A 20,208-nucleotide genomic window follows, 5' to 3' on the forward strand; every position below is an offset into this window, starting at 1 on the left:
TTTAGCACTCAGGGGTCTGTGATGGGAAGGATGGTGGAGCTGGTTTTCTTTTCAGAGAACATGATTTTTTTAGAACTATTTTCCGTGAACATGAATTTTCTTTTAGAACTATTTTCCGAGAACATTTTTGGAACTCGCAGTATCGCCACAGAAGCGCAGCCGACCAGAACCCGCTTGTCAGCGACCCAAGCCATTACCGGGCCGACCCTGCAGGCCCGCACGGCCGCACCCAGGCCCTCCTCCTCCCCGCGCTGCTCGGCCGCAGAGCACCTCGTCTCCTCCGGCGGCAACAGACGCGCGTGTCACCCTCCTTCCCTCGCACCCATCCTCTGTTTCCCGCCACTTGCCCGCGCCACCCCCCCTATTTGATCCCCTCCGCCAAAAATCCCCCGCGAAACCCTAAACCCCGCCGGGAGAAAGCGGCCATCCCTTCCTCGGGCGCTCTCCAATGGCGTCCCGCCGCCTCAGCAACGGCCGCTCCCCTCTCGTCCGGAAGCAGAGCCAGCTCACCGCCTTCTTCGCCTCCACCCCGAAGCCCGCCGCAGAGCCCTCCCCGTCGTCGCTGAACCCTAAGGCGAGGAAGCCCCCTCTCGTCGTGCCATCCCCTTCCCCTTCCCCCGCCGCCTCCATCCCTAAGCCCGCCGCAGAACCCTCCCCGTCGCCGCTGAACCCTAAGGCGAGGAAGCCCCCTCTCGCCGTGCCCTCCCCTCCCCCACCAAAGCCGTCTCCGCCGCCGCAGCCGCAGCAGGAGAAGAAGCATGATGCAGCGGCGGCGCCTGCGGGAGAGGCGGTGGGGCGGCGGCTGCGGGTGTACTGGCCGCTGGACGACGCGTGGTACGAGGGCACGGTGGATGCCTACGACGGGGGCTCCCGCCGGCACCGCGTGAAGTACGACGACGGGGAGGAGGAGGAGGTCGACCTCGTCAAGGAGAAATTCGAGTGGGCCGCCGAGGAGGCGACGCCGCCCCCGGCCAGGAAGCTGCGGCGTCTTCGGAGGATGTCTGACACCGCAAAGGCGAAGTCGCCGTCTGCGCAGGAGCATGAGGAAACTGGGGATTCCACTGAGGACGAGGACTGGAAGAAGGATGCTGCTCCGGAGGATGATTCTGATGGGGAGGAGGTGGAGTTGGATGACGAAGAGGAAGAGGTTGTTGCGGTCAGTTCGCGAAAGGGGAAATCAAGGAACTCCTTGTCCACGTCAGCTTCAGTGTCCACAGTGCGGTCAACGTCTGGTCTTGGCTCAGCATCATCAGGGTCAACGTTGTCAAAGAAGAGGAAACAAGTGGATGTTGGTGCATTGGATTGTGCTAAGAAGTTCAGCTTTCAACTAGCTAACACCCCTGAAAAGGCTGAAATGAAGGTGCCACCGAGCTGTGATACGAGTGAGTAATGGAATCTGAATTGTTGTTGAGTTTGAGTTTGGTGGTTTGGTCTGTAATTTTTGTTGCCATTGTTGCAGGAGAGAGGATTTTAGAGAATGCTCACCTTGCTCTTACTGGAGACCTGTCTGAGCGCTTTGGAAGTCGGCAGATGGAGAAGTTCACATTCCTTGGGCAGTGAGTACTTGCGGAGTACTATTTTGATTATTTCCTCTTGCAGTTTAATTATAGCAGTTTTGACAGCTTGGTTTAAACATTTTATAGTATTTGTCAAAATATTGGGTGTATATCTGGCAAAACACATGCGTTCATTAATGCAATTTATTCTAGCCATACACTTTGCTGTATCAATTGCTTCTTCTTTTCTCAATGGGCCTCTTGTTATGATGTGTTTTCAACTATAGGGGGCGCAAAGATGCAAAAGGGAGACGACCTGCAGACCCAGCCTATGATCCAAGAACTCTCTTCTTGCCTCCCCAGTTCTTGAAGAACTTGACAGGTGGACAGGTAATATGTCCATGCTGACAATTCATCCCTTTTTCTTCTCCTTAACTTGTCTTGAAAACTAACTGTCAGTCTTTATTAATAGAGGCAATGGTGGGAATTTAAATCCCAGCACATGGATAAGGTCCTGTTCTTCAAGGTACAGCTACATTTATCTAGTGCTCACTGAAGTAAAATTAAGGCTGTCGTGATTATTCATTATTCTATGAATTTGAAATAGATGGGCAAATTCTATGAATTGTACGAGATGGATGCTCATGTTGGGGCCAAGGAGCTTGATCTTCAATACATGAAGGTGTAATTGTTTTCTTCCCCTTATTGGTGTTGCTGCTATTACTCCACGTTCCAGCTTTTAACTTCCCTTGTGATCCAGAACTCTGCTCATTTGTTTTGCATCCTATTGTTTTAGGGTGACCAACCTCACTGTGGCTTCCCAGAGAAGAATTTAGCAGTGAATTTGGAGAAACTAGCTCAGAAGGTCAGGACATATTTGATGTAACTTTATTCATCAATAGTAGATAAGTTTTCTTTTTAATAAAAACATTCATTTTATCACAGGGTTATCGCGTTCTGGTTGTAGAGCAGACCGAGACGCCAGACCAGCTTGAACTTCGCCGTAGAGAGACGGGTACAAAAGACAAGGTTTGTTTAGGTCCCATGGTCAACCAGAGTTACCGCTTTTGTAATACCGATATGCACATACCGTGACCACAAAGATATATGCCAAATATAACTAGTTTTTTCTGTTTTGATAACAAATATGTCAGTGATTTAGATTGGAAACTTCTGAGCAGTGTCCTGTTGTTTTCTATTTTTTATGTAAATTCAAATCTTGTTATTGTTGCGCTGGGAACATGACCATATCTATTTTTGTTGTTTTCCTTCTTTACTCAAGGTTGTGAGGCGTGAAATATGTGCAATGGTCACAAAAGGAACACTGACAGAAGGAGAATCCCTTCTGGCGAATCCAGATACGTCATACATCTTGTCCGTGGCTGAAAGTTATCCATGTAATTCAACAAAGAGTCAAGATGGTCATACAATTGGTGTTTGCATAATTGATGTTTCTACAAGCAAATTCATCATTGGACAGGTAGGTGGTATATGATTCTAGCATTTATTTCCAGTCATACTTGCACGCAGAGAAGAACTATCAAGCGCCCCTTATTAATTGTGTAGCCTCTTATCATTATGTAATTGTTGTTTTTCAGTTTCAAGATGACCCTGAACGTCATGTGCTATGTTCCATTTTGTCTGAAATACGACCTGTGGAAATCATAAAGCCAGCTAAGATGCTGAGTGCAGAAACTGAGAGGGCACTGAAAAACAATACAAGAGACCCTTTGATAAATGCTTTGCTTCCATCTACGGAATTTTGGGATGCAGAGAAAACTATTCAGGTAATAGAGCAATACTACAGCTCATCAGATAATCTCACTGCGTCACGAAACACTGTTGGTGTACAAAACAATGTGGGCTGTCTGCCTGACCTATTAAGTGAGCTAATTGAAGCTGGTGATCGAGCGTATGCGCTTTCTGCTCTTGGAGGTTCTTTGTTTTACTTAAAGCAAGTCCTTCTGGATGACAAATTGCTTCCATGTGCTGAATTTGAGCCCCTGACATGCTCGGGGCTCATCAACAATATGCGGAAGCATATGATACTTGATGCTGCCGCACTGGAAAATTTGGAGATCCTAGAGAATGCAACTGGTGGTCTCTCAGGGTACTACCTGCTTTAAACTCTTTATTTCTGTCTATATATTGAACTCTGTTAAGTGACACTGACAACATACTTTTGCGTATACTTTCAGGACCTTGTATGAACAATTGAATCATTGTGTTACTGGATTTGGGAAAAGATTGCTCAAACGGTGGATTGTAAGGCCTTTGTATGATTGCAAAGCAATACTACAGCGTCAAGGTGCCATTGCTATTTTCAAGGTTTGTGTTTTATGTAAATAATTTTCCTAGCATAAAGCTTGTTTTGCTATTCACGTAGGATTATTTGAAAACGGTATTTGCATAGCTATAATGACAAATCAGCAATGAAGACATATAACATAGTAATGGAAGCTATTTTTGGGTTGGTGTGTTTTGCTTGGGCAAAATTTGATTTACATGCAAGAGTAACACTTCAGATACATGCAAATACGATATCTTAATGATGGGATTTTCTTCTCTACTTGATCATAGAATAGGCAATGCGGCATCAGTTTGTGTACCAGGGGATATTTAGAAAAACGAGTCTGGAAAAACGAGATGGAAAACTGTAGATGCATGTATGCCATCTGGTTTCACTTACCTTTAGTACTAAGTGACAAAGCATAACAAACCCATAAGTTTTTCTTGGTTCATAGAGCACATACATGATCATATCACAAACCCATATTTGGTTTTCTTTCCTTCTTTTAAATTGCTTACAGCATAAAATAACAGAGTGCTTGCATCTATTTTTTAGTGATGTCTATCTTGCATTTCACTATAGAAAAGGCACCACCGACTCCACCACTAGCAATACCTGACATGTCGCTTTCCACCACACGGGGGCCATTGCCATGGAATTCATTCCAACCACCACGCTCTTAGGAACCCACTATCATTGCCTACTGGGGGTCGATGCCCCGACATCCTCTGCCTGCAAGCAGATTGCGGTGCCGCACTGGCCGCTCACCCTTTGTCCCTGATGCACCAAATCACCGCCTGCATTCCACAGGACCACTGCTCTGGTATCCACCCCAAGTTGAAAGGAAGGGTCAAGCTGCTGTTGTCGCACGGGGCCCTTCTGGACGCCTGAAAGCACCCACTCCCACTGTCAGCCTAAGATAAAGCCCCCCTCGCCCCCCTTGCCCGCCTCTCCCCTGGAGAAGGAAGTCGCATCGATCCGGTTGAAGGGCCCAGTGAGCAACACGAGGGCCATATGCACAAAAGGACACTCTTTTGTCCATTATATCTATCAGTGTATATAATTCAACAAAGCCCAGAGATGATAGTACATCAGTTCTTGAATACACATTGACCTAAACACCACACAGTTATGGTATCAGTATGGCTACAACATAATCCAGAAAGTTACAAGCAAGGCAATACATGGAAATGTTCTTGTGGTACATTAGGACTTTTGTGTTTATCTTAGCATACAGCAAAATCCAGAGAAAGATTCTATGCTTTGACTTCTTTTTTTCTGGATCTTTTGAGCCCTTTTCCATGCAAATGTTTTGTTGCCACAAAAATTGACATCCAAACATTTTTTTTCAATTGAAAAAACTAATTCGTATCACTATATGTTTAATAACTTCTACAAATATATAATTAGAAGTGGAATAAACAAAGGTGTGTGTTGGATATTGGGTTGTTCAAACAAAAGATAAAGAGAATGGTGTTAGCATTGCAAAAACAAATTTATGAACTTCTTGCTTCTATTTCCTCTAGCAAAATCCCAACATCAACTTTAGCCTCATAAGGTCAATAGCAGTATAGCACACATATGCATGGAAACTTACAAATATATCTATATGGTTACTATTTCTCTCACAATCGAGCATACTGTAGACCAAGAGTGAAATGCCCCATTAGACCATAAACTCAAATTGAAAGAACAGTTTAGGCCTTAAAGTAAAAAACTGCACATTTTAGGACAAATTGTTTTAAGCGATACACTTAAGGCCAAAAAATGGTTTGAGAGGAAATAACTGCACACGTGACTGCCACGTCGTCAGAGCCTGAACTGCGGGTGCTAGTCTAATACATGATATCCCAAGAAGGAAGTATCTGCACCGCCACATTTACTGGAAGAGGATGGATGCAAAGTGTTGGACCAGGAAATGAAGCAAGCACCAAAACACACACGTTGAGACAGAGGTATAACTGCACACGCGACTGCCATGTCGTCAGAGCCTGAACTGCGGGTGCTAGTCTAATACATGATATCCCAAGAAGGAAGTATCTGCACGGTCACATTTACTGGAAGAGGATGGATGCAAAGTGTTGGACCAGGAAATGAAGCAAGAACCAAAACACACACGTTGAGACAGAGGTTACCACTATCCAATGCGTCTTCTTCATCTTCTTCGTGGCGCCGATCACGGCACTCAACTGCGTGGTGTACCTGTGTGTGATAGTGTCTGTGCTCTACCTGTGTTGGCTCCCGGACCTGGACGCACTTCACCAGCTCCATCTATATCTCCACCCCCAACACATTACCAAGCCCATGGCTGCCTACTCCACCTCCGCCGTTGCGCTGCACTTCCCGCTCAACCTGCTCCTTGCCTTTGTCCTCGGCTTCGGCGTGGCGGCCGAGCAGGCGTTCACCAATACCAACATGGAGCTCTTTCTGCTCGCCTATGTCAGCTGGGCACACACGCTTGAGGACACCTTCGTGGGCTTCGTGTGTGCCACCGCCTTTGCCTGGAGGGACTTCTCACCTAGGGCTGGACCAAAAGCTCGTAGCTCGCGAGCTTAATGAGCGCTAGATAGCACAGCTCGATAAGCTCATAGCTCACTTAATGAACAGAGCCAATCATTGATTTCAGCTCGTCAAACTTAATGAGCTTAACAAACGAGCTAATGAGTTTCACGAGCAGCTCGTTAAGCTTGTTAGTACAACACAACACATATTGTTATCTCGCATGACAACATTTCATGGCATCTCAACCACAAGATTTTTTGCTCGTTAAGCTTAACGAGCCGAGCAGCTCGTTAATTTTCTCTCGCCGACGGCCATGGCTCGGTGCAGCTCGACGGACAGCGGACTGCATTGAGGCATGGCGTGGTGGCGTCGGCCGGCAACGTGCTCCTTTAATTTTATCCATTTTGCACCCACCCCCCCTGCCGCGCCCTCCTGAACCGTTTGGCCGTAAGTGTATCACTTAAAACAGTTCATGGTTTGAAGTGTGCAGTTTTTGAGTTTAGGGACTAGACTGTTCTTTCAATGTGAGTTTATGGCCTAATAGAGCATTTCACTCAATTAACACAATTATTTACATAGGGGTGGGTGCCATTTAATTAATTATGACCAAGTTATTAAATGCTTTAGTACTTAGAACTGTTTTGATGTGCTTGTTGTTGCTGTCACTTTGTTCCTTAATGCTAAGTTGCTCATCTCGAGTATTAAAGAAAACCTGACCATTATATGGATCATATCTTATAGCCTTGGGATAATTACTATTCTTTGAGCTTATGAAGTATATGATGGTTATCTATTCATGGTGGGAAGCTTGTGCAGTCTCCTCAAATTAAAACGCTGCAACATAGTTATTAATGTGTGAACAAAATTATGAAATTTCAAACTGATGATTACCATATAATAGTATATTCTGATTGTGCATCTGTTTTCACTGTATATATGTATGTATCGAAGTCAGAAATTTGCTTTCATGTTTCACGTGATTATGCTTGTCATTTTACTTTTCGTTGTTGTTTTTAACGCTTTATTCATCTTTCCAGGGAGTCGGGCATGAATGTGCTATGCAGTTCCGTAAAGATTTATGTAGGCTTCCAGACATGGAGCGTCTGCTTGCACACCTTTTCTCTAGATGGTAAGTCAATACCATACCTTATTAGTAGTGACATTGTGCAATAAGCTGGATTTGTTTGACTTTTGACTTTTGCATTATATATATTTTTGCTCCAGGTTTAGCTATAGAAGTTTGCATTGCTTTTCTACTCTTGGACCTTTGAAATGTACTCTCTTATTCTTAATGACTCATACTACATTCTTTGCAGTGGTGAAAATGGGAGATCTAAGTCAGTTGTTCTATATGAAGACACAGCAAAGAGACTGCTCCAGCAGTTCACTGCTGCCCTTCGTGGTTGCCAGCAAATGTTTCAGGCATGTTCTTCTATTAGGGCGTTGACAGGCACAGAGGGGTCTTCTCTACTAAATGATTTGCTTTCACCAGGTAGTAATAACAACTTTCTTCATTAGTTAAGCTACACGAGGGGTCTTCTCTACACGGTGTCTGTTTTTTATCAGATTGTTTAACTGCCTCTAATGTGTAAGGTAACCTTCAAGCTCTAACTGTTTACAGGCAAAGGGTTACCAGATGTGTCATCTGTTTTAGATTACTTCAGGGATGCATTTGATTGGTCAGAGGCTGATCATAATGGTCGGATCATACCTCTTGAAGGTTGTGACCCTGAATATGATGCCACTTCCTGTGCCATAGAGGAGATCGAATCCAGTCTACAGGAGTACCTGAAGGAGCAAAGAAAGCTACTGAGGGATTCATCGGTAGTGCTATGCGTCACTAATGTTTCAAATGTCGACCATTTATTAGTTTATTTAGCAATTACTAATAATTGGTTTACTGGTGCAGGTTAAGTATGTAAATGTTGGAAAGGATACTTACCTTATTGAAGTGTCTGAGAGCCTGAGGGGTTCTGTTCCTAGTGACTATGAGTTGCAGTCTACAAAAAAGGTAATTTGACATGAATTTTCTTGTACTTGAATACGAGCATGGAATTGTACTGATACTGTTGCATGTTGTTTGGGGTGTTGATGCATGTAGTGCTATGCGGTTAGAAAAGAAAGAAAGAAAAAGATAGTCAGACTGCTCTGAGGAGGATGTAATCAATTGTTCATGCCAAAGTGATTGGTTGAAAGTTGAAACTTGAAACATGCTTTTTAGTGGATTAGTTTGACATAACTGTCATGCCTCAGTGTGTTAGAGCCTTGGAATCGGAGGGCATAGCCGTGGCCTGGAGGTGCCTGAGGGCCGATGAACGATGAAGGTCCACTGGGCGTGCGCATCTTGCCGGTGTTGTGGGGTGACAGGGGAGGAATAGAAGAGCTTGGGGAAAATGGCCTAATATTATTGGTTGCTTGAGTTTGTCCGTACGGACCTCTCTGTATATTACAGAAAGTGCTAGTTCTAATTATCTTGCTAAAGGAAGCTTATCCTACTAAGAATTGACTTCTTTCAATCAGGGTGCTTAGTTCCAGTACTGTTTGTGTATAACCTTTCAGTCTATCCATCCTTGGTGTTAGTTGGACAACAACATTGGGATTGGTTTTGATATTTGTGTTTTTAAGAACAGTGATTTGAAACCCCTCTTTAGACCTCATATTAAATGACCAACACGTTGAAGACCTGGGTGGGTTTGCTATTTGCCTTTGCAGCATAAGCAATGTGCTCAGGAAATGTCAAGGTGGTGATTGTTAATGGCTAATTCACCCCTTTTCTTTTGCTTGACTTGTTGGGTTGATGATCCACTGATTAAGTCCATGGCTCCAATCCTTTGAAATGGTTTCTTCTAAGGCATGATGAGCTGATTACTGTCACGAGCTGTTCTATTTTGGCCCTTTGCTGGGTTGTTGTTTTGTACTAACTCTCTGCAGCATTCAATGCATTTGCTCACTTTGCCTCAACACATTGAAAATGTTCTATAAAGGCTTATAGATGTTTTATTGAAACTGATATTTCTGTTATTTGAAGTTCATAACATAATTTCAACTTTTGGCTAGGGTGTCTGCCGGTACTGGACACCAGAAGTAAAACAACTAATATCAGAACTTTCTAAGGTTGCAACGGATAAAGAATCAATATTGAAAGGCATTCTTCAGAAACTGATTCAACGCTTTATTGAGCATCACAGCAAGTGGAGACAGTTGGTGTCTGTGTCTGCTGGTAACACTGCATCTGATGTTATTTTATTTCATTCTGTGCCCCATTGTTAGCAACTTAGTTCGACCAAATTCCTTATTGCTCCTTGTTAGTTTTCACTGTACTCCCGATCTGCTATGGCAGTTAATTGCTTCTACTAAAAAATTGGTTGTAGTTGTATGTTTCTGGCATTATATTGCCAGCTGCTGGGCAGCAACAAGGGTGATATCACATTTAAGGGATAGATGGATTTTTTGAGAGAATGTTACTAGTTTTGCATACTCTCTGAATCAACTGATCACCTTTCTACATATATAGAACTATTTAGCTTCTGCACCGCAGGAAAGATGTATTCTTCTGTATGAATTATGGTGCTAAATCTTTATGGACATAAGGACATATAAGTAGAATGATGTTTGTCACAAAAGCTCACTAGATATTATGTTGGTTTTATCATGCAGAGATTGATGTTTTGGTTAGTCTTTCTATTGCGGGTGATTATTTTGAGGGGCCAACATGCTGTCCAACTATCAGAGAATTGTGTGGTCCAGATGATACTCCTACTTTCCATGCAAGAAATCTTGGGCATCCCATTATTCGAAGTGATTCGTTAAGCATGGGTTCATTTGTACCAAATAACATTAACATGGGTGGGCCAGGAAATGCCAGCTTTATTGTTCTTACTGGTCCAAATATGGGTGGTAAATCAACTCTCCTGCGTCAAGTTTGTCTTACCATAATATTGGCACAGGTAATCCACTATCTTATATTGACACAGTTATTCCACCATCATAACTGTCAATGCTGCTTGTTAACTGCTCTCATGCTTTGACAGATTGGAGCAAATGTTCCGGCGGAAAACCTTGAGCTTTCTCTTGTTGACCGTATCTTTGTTCGTATGGGAGCAAGGGATCATATTATGGCTGGAAAAAGTACATTCTTGGTGGAGCTCATGGAGACTGCTTCCGTGCTTGTAAGATTTCTCTTTCAGATATGAATGGCTGTCATAGTTTTCATGTTTGCTTATCTATTTATTACTTCTGTTATGACTTTTGCTTCAGTCGTCAGCTACCAAGAATTCTCTTGTGGCTTTAGATGAGCTTGGGCGGGGCACATCGACTTCTGATGGACAAGCTATTGCGTACGTTCAATTAAAGATCATATCATTGAGTTGTTATGTCCTCTTGACATTATTTATCATTTTGTTACCTCATTTACTATCACAACTCTGAGATGATTGATTTGCTGCCTTATGGACTATAACAGGGCATCTGTTCTAGATTATCTAGTTCATCGTGTGCAGTGTCTAGGCTTGTTTTCTACCCACTACCATAAGTTAGCAGTGGAACATGAGGATAGCAAGGTAAAGTGTCCATATCATGCTTTGAATTCAACCATATACAGGTGTTAACCTGTGTATTTGAATACCTCATATTGTAGGTATCACTTTGCCATATGGCATGCCAAGTAGGCACTGGAGAAGGAGGTTTGGAAGAAGTGACTTTCCTTTACAGATTAACAGCTGGTTCATGTCCCAAAAGCTATGGCGTGAATGTTGCTCGATTAGCAGGTTATTTCCAAGCCAGTATTTTTGTTTTTGCAGTGCACTTACTCAAATTTGAATGCTCTTTTTGCCTGAGGCTTTACTAAGTTAGCACAAAAGGAAACACTAAGTGCTGCATGCTCATTTTGTTTTCTCCATCCAGGAATACCTGCATCAGTGCTTCAAAGGGCTAATGAGAAGTCAATTGACTTTGAGGCTAATTATGGGAAACGCCGCTGTGCAACTAAAGATAAAGCGATCTGTACACAGGAGGATAACTTTGCTACCATTAAGGATTTGTTCTGTGTTGTGAAGGCAGGGAATCATCAAGAAGATCAGGCAACAAGCTTAAGCAGGATTCGTGAAGTACAGATGCGTGCCAGGGAGATTGCATGACCCATTTAATCAGAGATCAGGCATCAGACTGACTATGGAAGCATAGTCAGTTTGCATGACCCATTTAATCAGAGGAGATTGCCCCAGTTTTTCTTCTTTTGCCTACTTGGCGGCCCTTTTGGATTGGCATCATTTTGAAAATGCAGTATTGTCAAGCTACGGAGTATGAAGCATCACAGGAGTATTGAGGCAATGGGGCAGGACATGGTTTTGCAGCGGTGAGATATGATTCGCATGGAGCTTACGAAAAGGCCAAGGGTGGCCACCTGGCCTGCCTGCACAATTTTGAAGCCGAGGGTGCTTAGTTTAGTATGCCCAACTGAGTGACTAGAGGGAAGGAAATGTTGCTCTAACTGTAGCATAATCTCTGCGAAGTATGTAATTGGGTAGTAGATGGTCAGAGACTCAGAGTCGTGTATATAGCTACTGAAAATCTAACTACGTTGGTCAGCTAATCCAAGCACCAGCATCTCGAAACTACTATGCAGCCGATACATAGCAGCCGAACATTGGACGATGCGTGATCTAACCACTGGCCTCCACTTTGTCCAACGCCTCCACTTTGCCAGCATCTAAGGGCAATACCCAAAAAGATGTCATTTGTCCATGGACATGGTCGGACGTGTCTGCGGACAGCGATTGGGTGCTCAGCCACCTAATGTTGTCACTTATTTCTCCCCCATTTTATCACTTCAAATACAAAATTTAGACATGGTTTGAATATATTACAAGCTAACTAGATACAAATTATGTTAACTAAACCTTCTAAAACCTACTCCCTTTGTAAACTAACATAAGAGCGTTTAGATCACGATCTAAATACTCTTATGTTAGTTTACAAAGAGAGTACATGATGAGCTAGGCATGATTTTGAGTGCATGTATAGAAGCCGGCTCCAATGTCATCGCTCTAGCCGTGGGCGTTGCCCAAGCCCTCGTGGGATCCGTCCTTGGTCGTTGTGTCATGCTCATGTTGCCCAAGCCGTCGTGTGATCTGTCCCGGGTTGATGTGTCAGGCTCATGTTGTAGGTTCTGAGTGTTTTTTTGCAGATCCCTCAATAGGATATCTGCCAGACGAATAGATCGGATGGTAATAGTGACAGAGTTTACCAGGTTTAGGCTCTTGATATATGACGTAATATGTATTCCTGCTAGTGTATTTTAATTGTATAGGGTTACATAGATCAAGGGGCTGAGCAAAGTTCTTAGGTTCTATTTGTCTATATTTAACTAGCCTCACGCTGGATTATATGGCTACCGGGGCCTAAGGTTATAGGTACTAAGTTGGTTAGGAGGAGTCCTCCGAGCGTTGGTTGTCTTGTCGTGTACTCCAAGCCTTCTTAGCCAAGCCTTCCTAGCCCATCTGGTTGTAAGACCATGGGCTTGGTTGATTAGCCCATGAGTTACCGACCTAGGGGCTCCAGGCTGATTTCTGCTAGGGCGAGGCAACCTTGGCCGTAACACCGTCAGTAGCCCCCGAATTGATCCTCGAATCCGACTTCTTTCTGAGCGGGGTCGATTTGCTCGTGCGGCCCGCACAAGCTTGTTGAAGTCAAAACTGACTCTCCTCTTCTGGAATTGTTGATGTAGATAGCTGATCTCCACAACGAAGTCATCTCGAAAAGTAGGCTCCCGTAGGCCGGTTTCCCGCAGAGTAGTCGTGAAATCTATTGGAACCAGAGCCCAAGTCCTAGAGAGAGACTGGACCAGACTCGACTTCAATTGGTCGAACCAGACCATATTGGTCAGGCCAACAACATGAGGCGCTTGTGGGTTCTTGGGACCCACTCGTGCCACGTCCTGTTAGTCATTATGACATCCGCTCGTGCCACGTCCTGGCAGTCATTATGACATGACTAGACGACACGTTTCAGGTACCAGTGCCATTAATAGAAATGCCTCGACCTTCACGCGTTTTAAGCGTGGTTAGTGGTGAATGAGTAGCCCAAACCCACCGCATGTCACGACATTACACCCGCTGCTTCCTATCTCACAGGGATTCATAAAGAAGAAAAACCCACCGAGCGAGACATGTGCCTAGTTTCTCCTCTTTCATCCATCTCTCTCAAGCACCCTGCCGCCATTGCTGCTGATGCCTAAGCTCCACTGCTTGCTCCACCTCGCTCACCAACGCACGTGCACCATTGATGGCTCCCAAATCGAGCAACACATGGGCGGCAAAGAGTGACATATGGGGAAAAGGACACCACCGACAAAGGACCTGCCGTACCCAAAGGCAAGCTCAAGGCGGCTTCCGACACCAAGGGCAAATGGATGCCCTCCACCGCCACTGCTGGGCGCCTCCAGCACCTCACCGAGATTGACCATCTTCTGCCGCCAGGGTTTGTTGACTGGAGGTCGCTGGTAACGGAGGACGAGGACGGGGAGACTATCGTCGAGTCCATCCCATGCCCGTGTGGAGAAGAGCGGGTATGCTTGATACGTCCATTTTGCATCGTGTTTTTCTACTGTTATTTATAGTGTTTTTATCCATTATAGCACTTTTGTGGAATAATTCTAATGCCTTTTTTTCTAGGAATATGCAAGGTTAACACAAAGAGGGAGAATACCGACAGCTAGAATTTTGGACCTGAAAAAGCTATGTCAGAGATACCTATTCTGCACATCTCCAAATGAGCTGAAATTTCACGGAGAATTATTTTCGAATATATAAAAAACATTGGAGAAAAGAAATACCAGAGGGGCCACCTAGGTGCCTACTAGGCACCAGGGCGCGCCACTCCCTCCAAGCACGCACTGGTGGGTACTGGGCTTCCTGGCCCACCTCCGGTGCCCATCTTCCGGTACATAAGGTCTTTTGACCTAGAAAAAATAAATAAGAAGAGGACTTTCGGGATGGAGAGCGTGGCCGTCTCGAGGCGGAACTTGGGCAGGAGCACTTTTGCTCTCTGGCGGAGCGATTTTGCCGAGGATACTTCCCTCCAGGAGGGGGAAATCGAAGCTATCATCATCACCAACAACCCTCTCACCGCGGGAGGGCCAATTTACATCAACATCTTCACCAGTACCATCTCATCTCAAAACCCTAGTTCATCTCTTGTGTTCAATCTTTGTATCAAAACCACAGATTGATACCTGTGGGTGACTAGTAGTGTTGATTACATCTTGTAGTTGATGCTAGCCGGTTATTTGGTGGAAGATTATATGTTCAAATCTATCATGATATTTAATACCCCTCTGATCTTGAGCATGAATATGTTTTGTGAGTAGTTAGTTTTGTTCTTGAGGACATGGGAGAAGTCTCGTCATAAGTAATCATGTGAATTTGATATTCGTTTGATATTTTGATGATATGTATGTTGTGATTCCCTTAGTGGAGTTATGTGAACATTGACTACATGACACTTCACCATATTTTGGCCTAAGGGAATGCATTATGGAGTAGTTATTAGAAGACGGGTTGCTAGAGTGACAGTAACTTAAACCCTAGTTTATGCGTTATTTCGTAAGGGGTTGATTTGGATCCATATGTTTAATGCTATGGTTAGATTCTATCTTAATTCTTCTTTCGTAGTTGCGGATTCTTGCGAGAGAGATTAATCATAAGTGGGAGGCTTGTTCAGGTAAGAACATCACCCAAGCACCGGTCCACCCGCATATCAAATTATCAAAGTAGCGAACGCATCAAACCAACATGATGAAAGTGACTAGATGAAATTCCCGTGTGTCCTCAAAACGCTGTGCTTGCTATAAGAGATTGTTTTGGCCTGTCCTTTGCTACAAAAAGGATTGGTACTACCTTGCTGCACCTATTGTTACTATTGCTACTTGTCACTTGTTACAAATTATCTTTCTATCAAACTACCCGCTATCGACAATTTCAGTGCTTGCAGAAATTACCTTGCCGAAAACCGCTTGTCATTTCCCTCTGCTCCCCGTTGGGTTCGACACTCTTACTTTTCTAAAGGACTATGATTGATCCCCTATACTTGTGGGTCATCAAGACTCTTTTCTGGTGCCGTTGCTGAGGAGTGAAGCGCTCTTGGTAAGTGGAAATTGGTAAGGAAAATGTTATACTACGTGCTGAAATTTATTGTTACATGTCACTATGGAGAACAACCCTTTGAGGGGCTTGTTCGGGGTATCTTCACCTCGACCGGAAACACAAAGAGTTGCCCCTAAACCTACTGCACCTACTGAAAATATTGGTTACGAAATTCCTTCGGGTATGATAGAGCAACTGCTAGCTAATCCTTATGCAGGAGATGAAACGAAGTATCCTGATATGCATTTGATACATGTGGATGAAATTTGTGGACTGTTTAAGCTTCCAGGTTTACCCGGAGAAGAGGTTAATAAGAAGGTTTTCCCTTTAACTTTGTGGGTAAAAGCATTGACATGGTATAGGCTATGTGATGATATTGGAGCTTGGAACCAGAACCGGCTGAAAATGTAATTTCACCAAAAGTTCTATCCTATGCATCTAGTTCATCGTGATCGGAATTATACACATAATTTTTGGCCTCGTGAAGGAGAAAGTATAGCTCAAGCTTGGGGGAGGATTAAGTCAATGTTATATTCATGCCCCAATCATGAGCTCTCAAGAGAAATTATTATACAGAATTTTTATGCCCGACTTTCTCGTAATGATCGATCCATGCTCGATACTTCTTGTACTGGTTCTTTTATGAAGAAGACTGTTTAACTCAGATGAGATCTCTTGGAAAGAATTAAACACAACTCTAAAGATTGGGAACTCGACGAAGGTAAGGATTCAGGTATAAAACTTGAGTTTGATTGTGTTAAAACTTTTATGCATACCGATGCTTTTCACAAGTTTAGCACTAATTATGAACTTGACTCTGAGATAGTAGCTTCTTTTTTTGAATCATTTGCTACTCATGTTGATAACCCTAAGGAGAAGTGGTTTAAATATCATCCCCCTATTAAAGAAAATATTGGGGAACCAGTTATAGTTAAGGATGAAACTATCATTTACAATGTTGATCCAGTTGTGCCTACTGCTTATATTGAAAAACCACCTTTCCCTATTAGGATAAAGGAACATGCTAGGTTTCAACCATGGTTAACAAAAGTAATATTAAAGTACCTAGATCCTCTGAACAAATTAAAGTAGAACCTAGTGTTGTTATGGTTAAAGATCTCTTGGTCGATAATATTGATGGGCATGCAGGGCCGGGCCCACAGTTGTACAAACTGTGCGGCCCGCACAGGGCCCATAAATTTCAGGGCCCCCAAATTTTTAAATAAGCCTAGTATGTATTTCTGAAAAAAAACTACTCCTGCACAATGGGCCTCTCATGGCGTTGGGCCGATCCACCGCGTCCGCAAATCTCCTGATCGACCGATCGGAAACAGGATCATAGGTGCCCTAAAAAATAGGAAACGGGATCATCGGGAGTATCGGATCGATCTCAAAAGGCAAAATCACAAAACCACCCGCATCTACGTCGCCACAGCCTATAGGAAGTGGAATCGTCGCGTCACCGGCGATGCTCTCAGGCCACCGCTGGATTGAAAATGGGATCGTCGGATCGATCAGCGACCGTGACAGTTCCAACAAGAGGAGGAGATCACGATTTGCTCATTCCCAACGCATTTCTCCTCAAGTTTCAATGATAGGAAAAATCCTCTTTCTATAATCCCCGGGTTAATCTATTTTTCTTCAGTCAATTTGACTCTGTAGTCTTCTTATAACCCTATTCTCCATAAAATTGAAGGGAAAAGGGAGATATAGGGGTCCAAAGACAAGGGGATTACCTAGCAGCAGAGTGGTCCAAGGGCAAAGTCAGCAAGGGGATCGCATGCCTAACTTAATCCTTCAGGTTATTTTGTTTCAATTTAATGCCATAATTCATGTGTTGTTTGTGTGCTAAGATTTCATCTAGAAAAGTAGTTAAGCTTTGTTGGACATTTATTTGAAGATTGCTTACTGCCCCTGCTGCGCGGTAGAAAAGTAATTCAAGCTGAGAACAAGTTTTTCAATGAATAAGTGTGATTCTTGATATATTATATTTCTATGTAACACATTATAGCCTATATATTACTATTATAGGTCTATTTTTCTAGTGTGCTAGGCCTTGTTTTAGAGTTTGGCACAGGGCCCCATATTTTGTCAGCCCGGCCCTATGGGCATGTTATTTATTTCTGTGATGAAGCTGCTAGAATTGCCAAACCTGATACTAAAGATAAGAATAAGCATGTTGTTGGCATGCCTGTTGTCTCAGTTAAAATAGGAAATCATTGCTATCATGGTTTATGTGATTTGGGTGCTAGTGTGAGTGCTATTACTTTTACCTTATATCAAGAAATTAAGAATGATATAGCACCCGCTGAAATAGAGGATATTGATGTAACTATTAAGCTTGCAAATAGGGACCCCATCACACCACTTTGGATTGTTAGAGATGTTGAAGTCTTGCGTGGGAAAATAAAATATCCCACAAAATTTTCTAGTTCTTAGTTCACCACAAGATGATTTTTGTCCCATAATATTTGGTAGACCTTTCTTGAACACTGTAAATGCTAAGATAGATTGTCATAAACAAACGACCAATGTTAATTTTGGTGATGTGTCTCATGAGTTTAATTTCTCTAAGTTTCGTAGACAACCTCATGATAAAGAGTTACCTAGTAAGGATGAAATAATTGGTATTTCTTCTATCTCCGTACCTCCTACTGATCCACTAGAACAATATTTGCTAGACCATGAAAATGATATGCACTTGCATGAAAGAAATGAAATAGATAAAATATTCTTTGAACAACAACCTATCCTTAAGCACAATTTACCTGTTGAAACTCTAGGAGGTCCTCCTCCACCTAAAGGTGATCTTGTGTTTGAATTAAAGCAATTTTCTGACACTTTGAAATATGCTTATCTTGATGAGAAAAAGATATATCATGTTATTATTAGTGCTAACCTTACAGAACATGAAGAAAAGAGATTACTAAAAATTCTGAGGAAGCACCATGCTGCTATTGGATATACTCTTCATGATCTTAAGGGCATTAGTCCATCTCTCTGTCAGCACAATATTAATATGGAACCTTATGTTAAACCCGTTGTTGATCATCGACAACTATTGAATCGTAAGATGAAAGAAGTGGTAAGAACTGAAATATTAAAGCTTCTGGAAGCAGGTATAATCTATCTTATAGCTGATAGTAGATGGGAAAGTCCTGTTCATTGTGTCCCTAAGAACGGAGGTATTGCTGTTGTTTCTAATGATAAAAATGAACACATTCCACAAAGAATAGTGAGTGGCTATAGAATGGTAATTGATTTTAGAAAATTAAACAAAGCCACTAGAAAAGATCATTACCCTTTGCCTTTCATTGATCAAATATTAGAAAGATTATCTAAGCACCCACACTTTTGCTTTCTTGATGGATATTCAGGTTTCTCTCAAATACCTGTATCACAACCTGATCAAGAGAAAGCTACTTTTACTTGTTCTTTTGAAACTTATGCTTATAGGTGTATGCCTTTTGGTTTATGTAATGCACCTGCTACCTATCAAAGATGTATGATTGATATATTCTCTGACTTTTGTGAAAAGATTGTTGAGGTTTTCATGGATGATTTCTCCGTTTATGGAACTTCTTTTGATGATTGATTAAGCAACCTTGATCGAGTTTTGTAGAGATGTGAACAAACTAATCTTGTCTTGAATTGGGAGAAGTGCCACTTTATGGTGAACGAAGGCATTGTCTTAGGGCATAAAATTTCTGAGCGAGGTATTGAGGTGGATAAAGCTAAAGTTGATGCAACTGAGAAAATGCCATGTCCTAAAGACATTAAAGGTATTCGTAGTTTCCTTGGTCATGTTGGTTTCTATAGGAGGTTTATTAAAGAGTTCTCTAAAATTTCTAGGCCTCTCACTAATATCTTGCAAAATGATGTTCCATTTGTTTTTGATAATTATTGTGTAGAAGCCTTCGAAACACTTAAGAAAGCCTTAACTTCTGCACCTATTGTTCAACCACCTGATTGGAACTTACCTTTTGAAATTATGTGTGATGCTAGTGATTATGTTGTTGGTGCTGTTCCAGGACAACGAGTTGATAAGAAACTAAATGTTATCCATTATGCTAGTAAAACCCTAGACAATGCCCAAAGAAATTATGCTATTACTGAAAAAGAATTTTTAGCAGTTGTGTTTGCTTGTGATAAATTCAGATCTTACATTGTTGATCTAAAGTAATTGTTCACACTGATCATGCTGCTATTAAATACCTTATGGAAAACAAAGATGCTAAACCTAGACTTATTAGGTGGGTTCTCTTGCTACAAGAATTTGACTAGCATAATGTTTTATCCTAGACTACATTGTTGATCTAAAGTAATTTTGCATCGTGTTTTCCTACTTTTTTATAGTGTTTTTATCCATTATAACACTTTATAGAGTAATTCTAATGCATTTTCTATCATAATATGCAAGGTTTACACAAAGAGGGAGAATACCGACAGCTGGAATTCTGGACTGAAAAAGCTATGTCAGAGATACCTATTCTGCACATCTCCAAATGAGCTGAAATTTCATGGAGAATTATTTTGTAATATATAAAAAATATTGGAGAAAGGAAATACCGGAGGGGGCCACCCAGGTGCTCACTAGGCACCAGGGCGCCACCCCCTCCAGGCGTGCCCTGGTGGGTAGTGGGCTCCCTGGCCCACCTCTGGTGCCCATTTTCTGGTACATAAGGTATTTTGACCTAGAAAAAAAACCCAGGAGAGGACTTTCGGGACGGAGCGCCACCATCTCGAGGCGGAACTTGGGCACACGCACTTTTGCTCTCCG

At 42.7% G+C, this 20,208-nt stretch overlaps 1 protein-coding gene across 1 annotated transcript; it reads left to right on the forward strand.

The window, feature by feature from the left end:
• The first annotated feature begins 271 nt into the window (after positions 1-271).
• Positions 272-11,903, forward strand: MSH6 (MUTS homolog 6). The gene is made up of 21 exons (XM_048674210.2): positions 272-1,382; positions 1,460-1,556; positions 1,784-1,886; positions 1,969-2,022; positions 2,104-2,178; positions 2,293-2,361; positions 2,442-2,525; positions 2,779-2,976; positions 3,095-3,606; positions 3,695-3,824; positions 7,326-7,417; positions 7,605-7,780; positions 7,910-8,112; positions 8,198-8,299; positions 9,346-9,508; positions 9,946-10,235; positions 10,320-10,457; positions 10,546-10,625; positions 10,751-10,847; positions 10,925-11,054; positions 11,191-11,903. The coding sequence occupies exons 1-21, from the start codon at positions 449-451 to the stop codon at positions 11,421-11,423; spliced, it is 3,960 nt and encodes a 1,319-aa protein (XP_048530167.1). The 5' UTR covers positions 272-448; the 3' UTR covers positions 11,424-11,903.
• The last annotated feature ends 8,305 nt before the right edge of the window (positions 11,904-20,208 follow it).

Source organism: Triticum urartu, chromosome 5A (genome assembly GCF_056163025.1).
Source record: "Triticum urartu cultivar PI428250 chromosome 5A, HENAU_Tu73, whole genome shotgun sequence".
Taxonomy (NCBI): domain Eukaryota; kingdom Viridiplantae; phylum Streptophyta; class Magnoliopsida; order Poales; family Poaceae; genus Triticum; species Triticum urartu.

What these genes read in the sequence shown, in the direction of transcription:
- MSH6 (XM_048674210.2), top strand. Translation starts at nt 449, where the DNA reads ATGGCGTCCCGCCGCCTCAGCAACGGCCGCTCCCCTCTCGTCCGGAAG. An exon ending in GCAACTGGTGGTCTCTCAGG is followed by an intron (nt 3,607 to 3,694) that starts GTACTACCTGCT and finishes GTATACTTTCAG; the next exon opens with GACCTTGTATGAACAATTGA. An exon ending in TTACCATAATATTGGCACAG is followed by an intron (nt 10,236 to 10,319) that starts GTAATCCACTAT and finishes ATGCTTTGACAG; the next exon opens with ATTGGAGCAAATGTTCCGGC.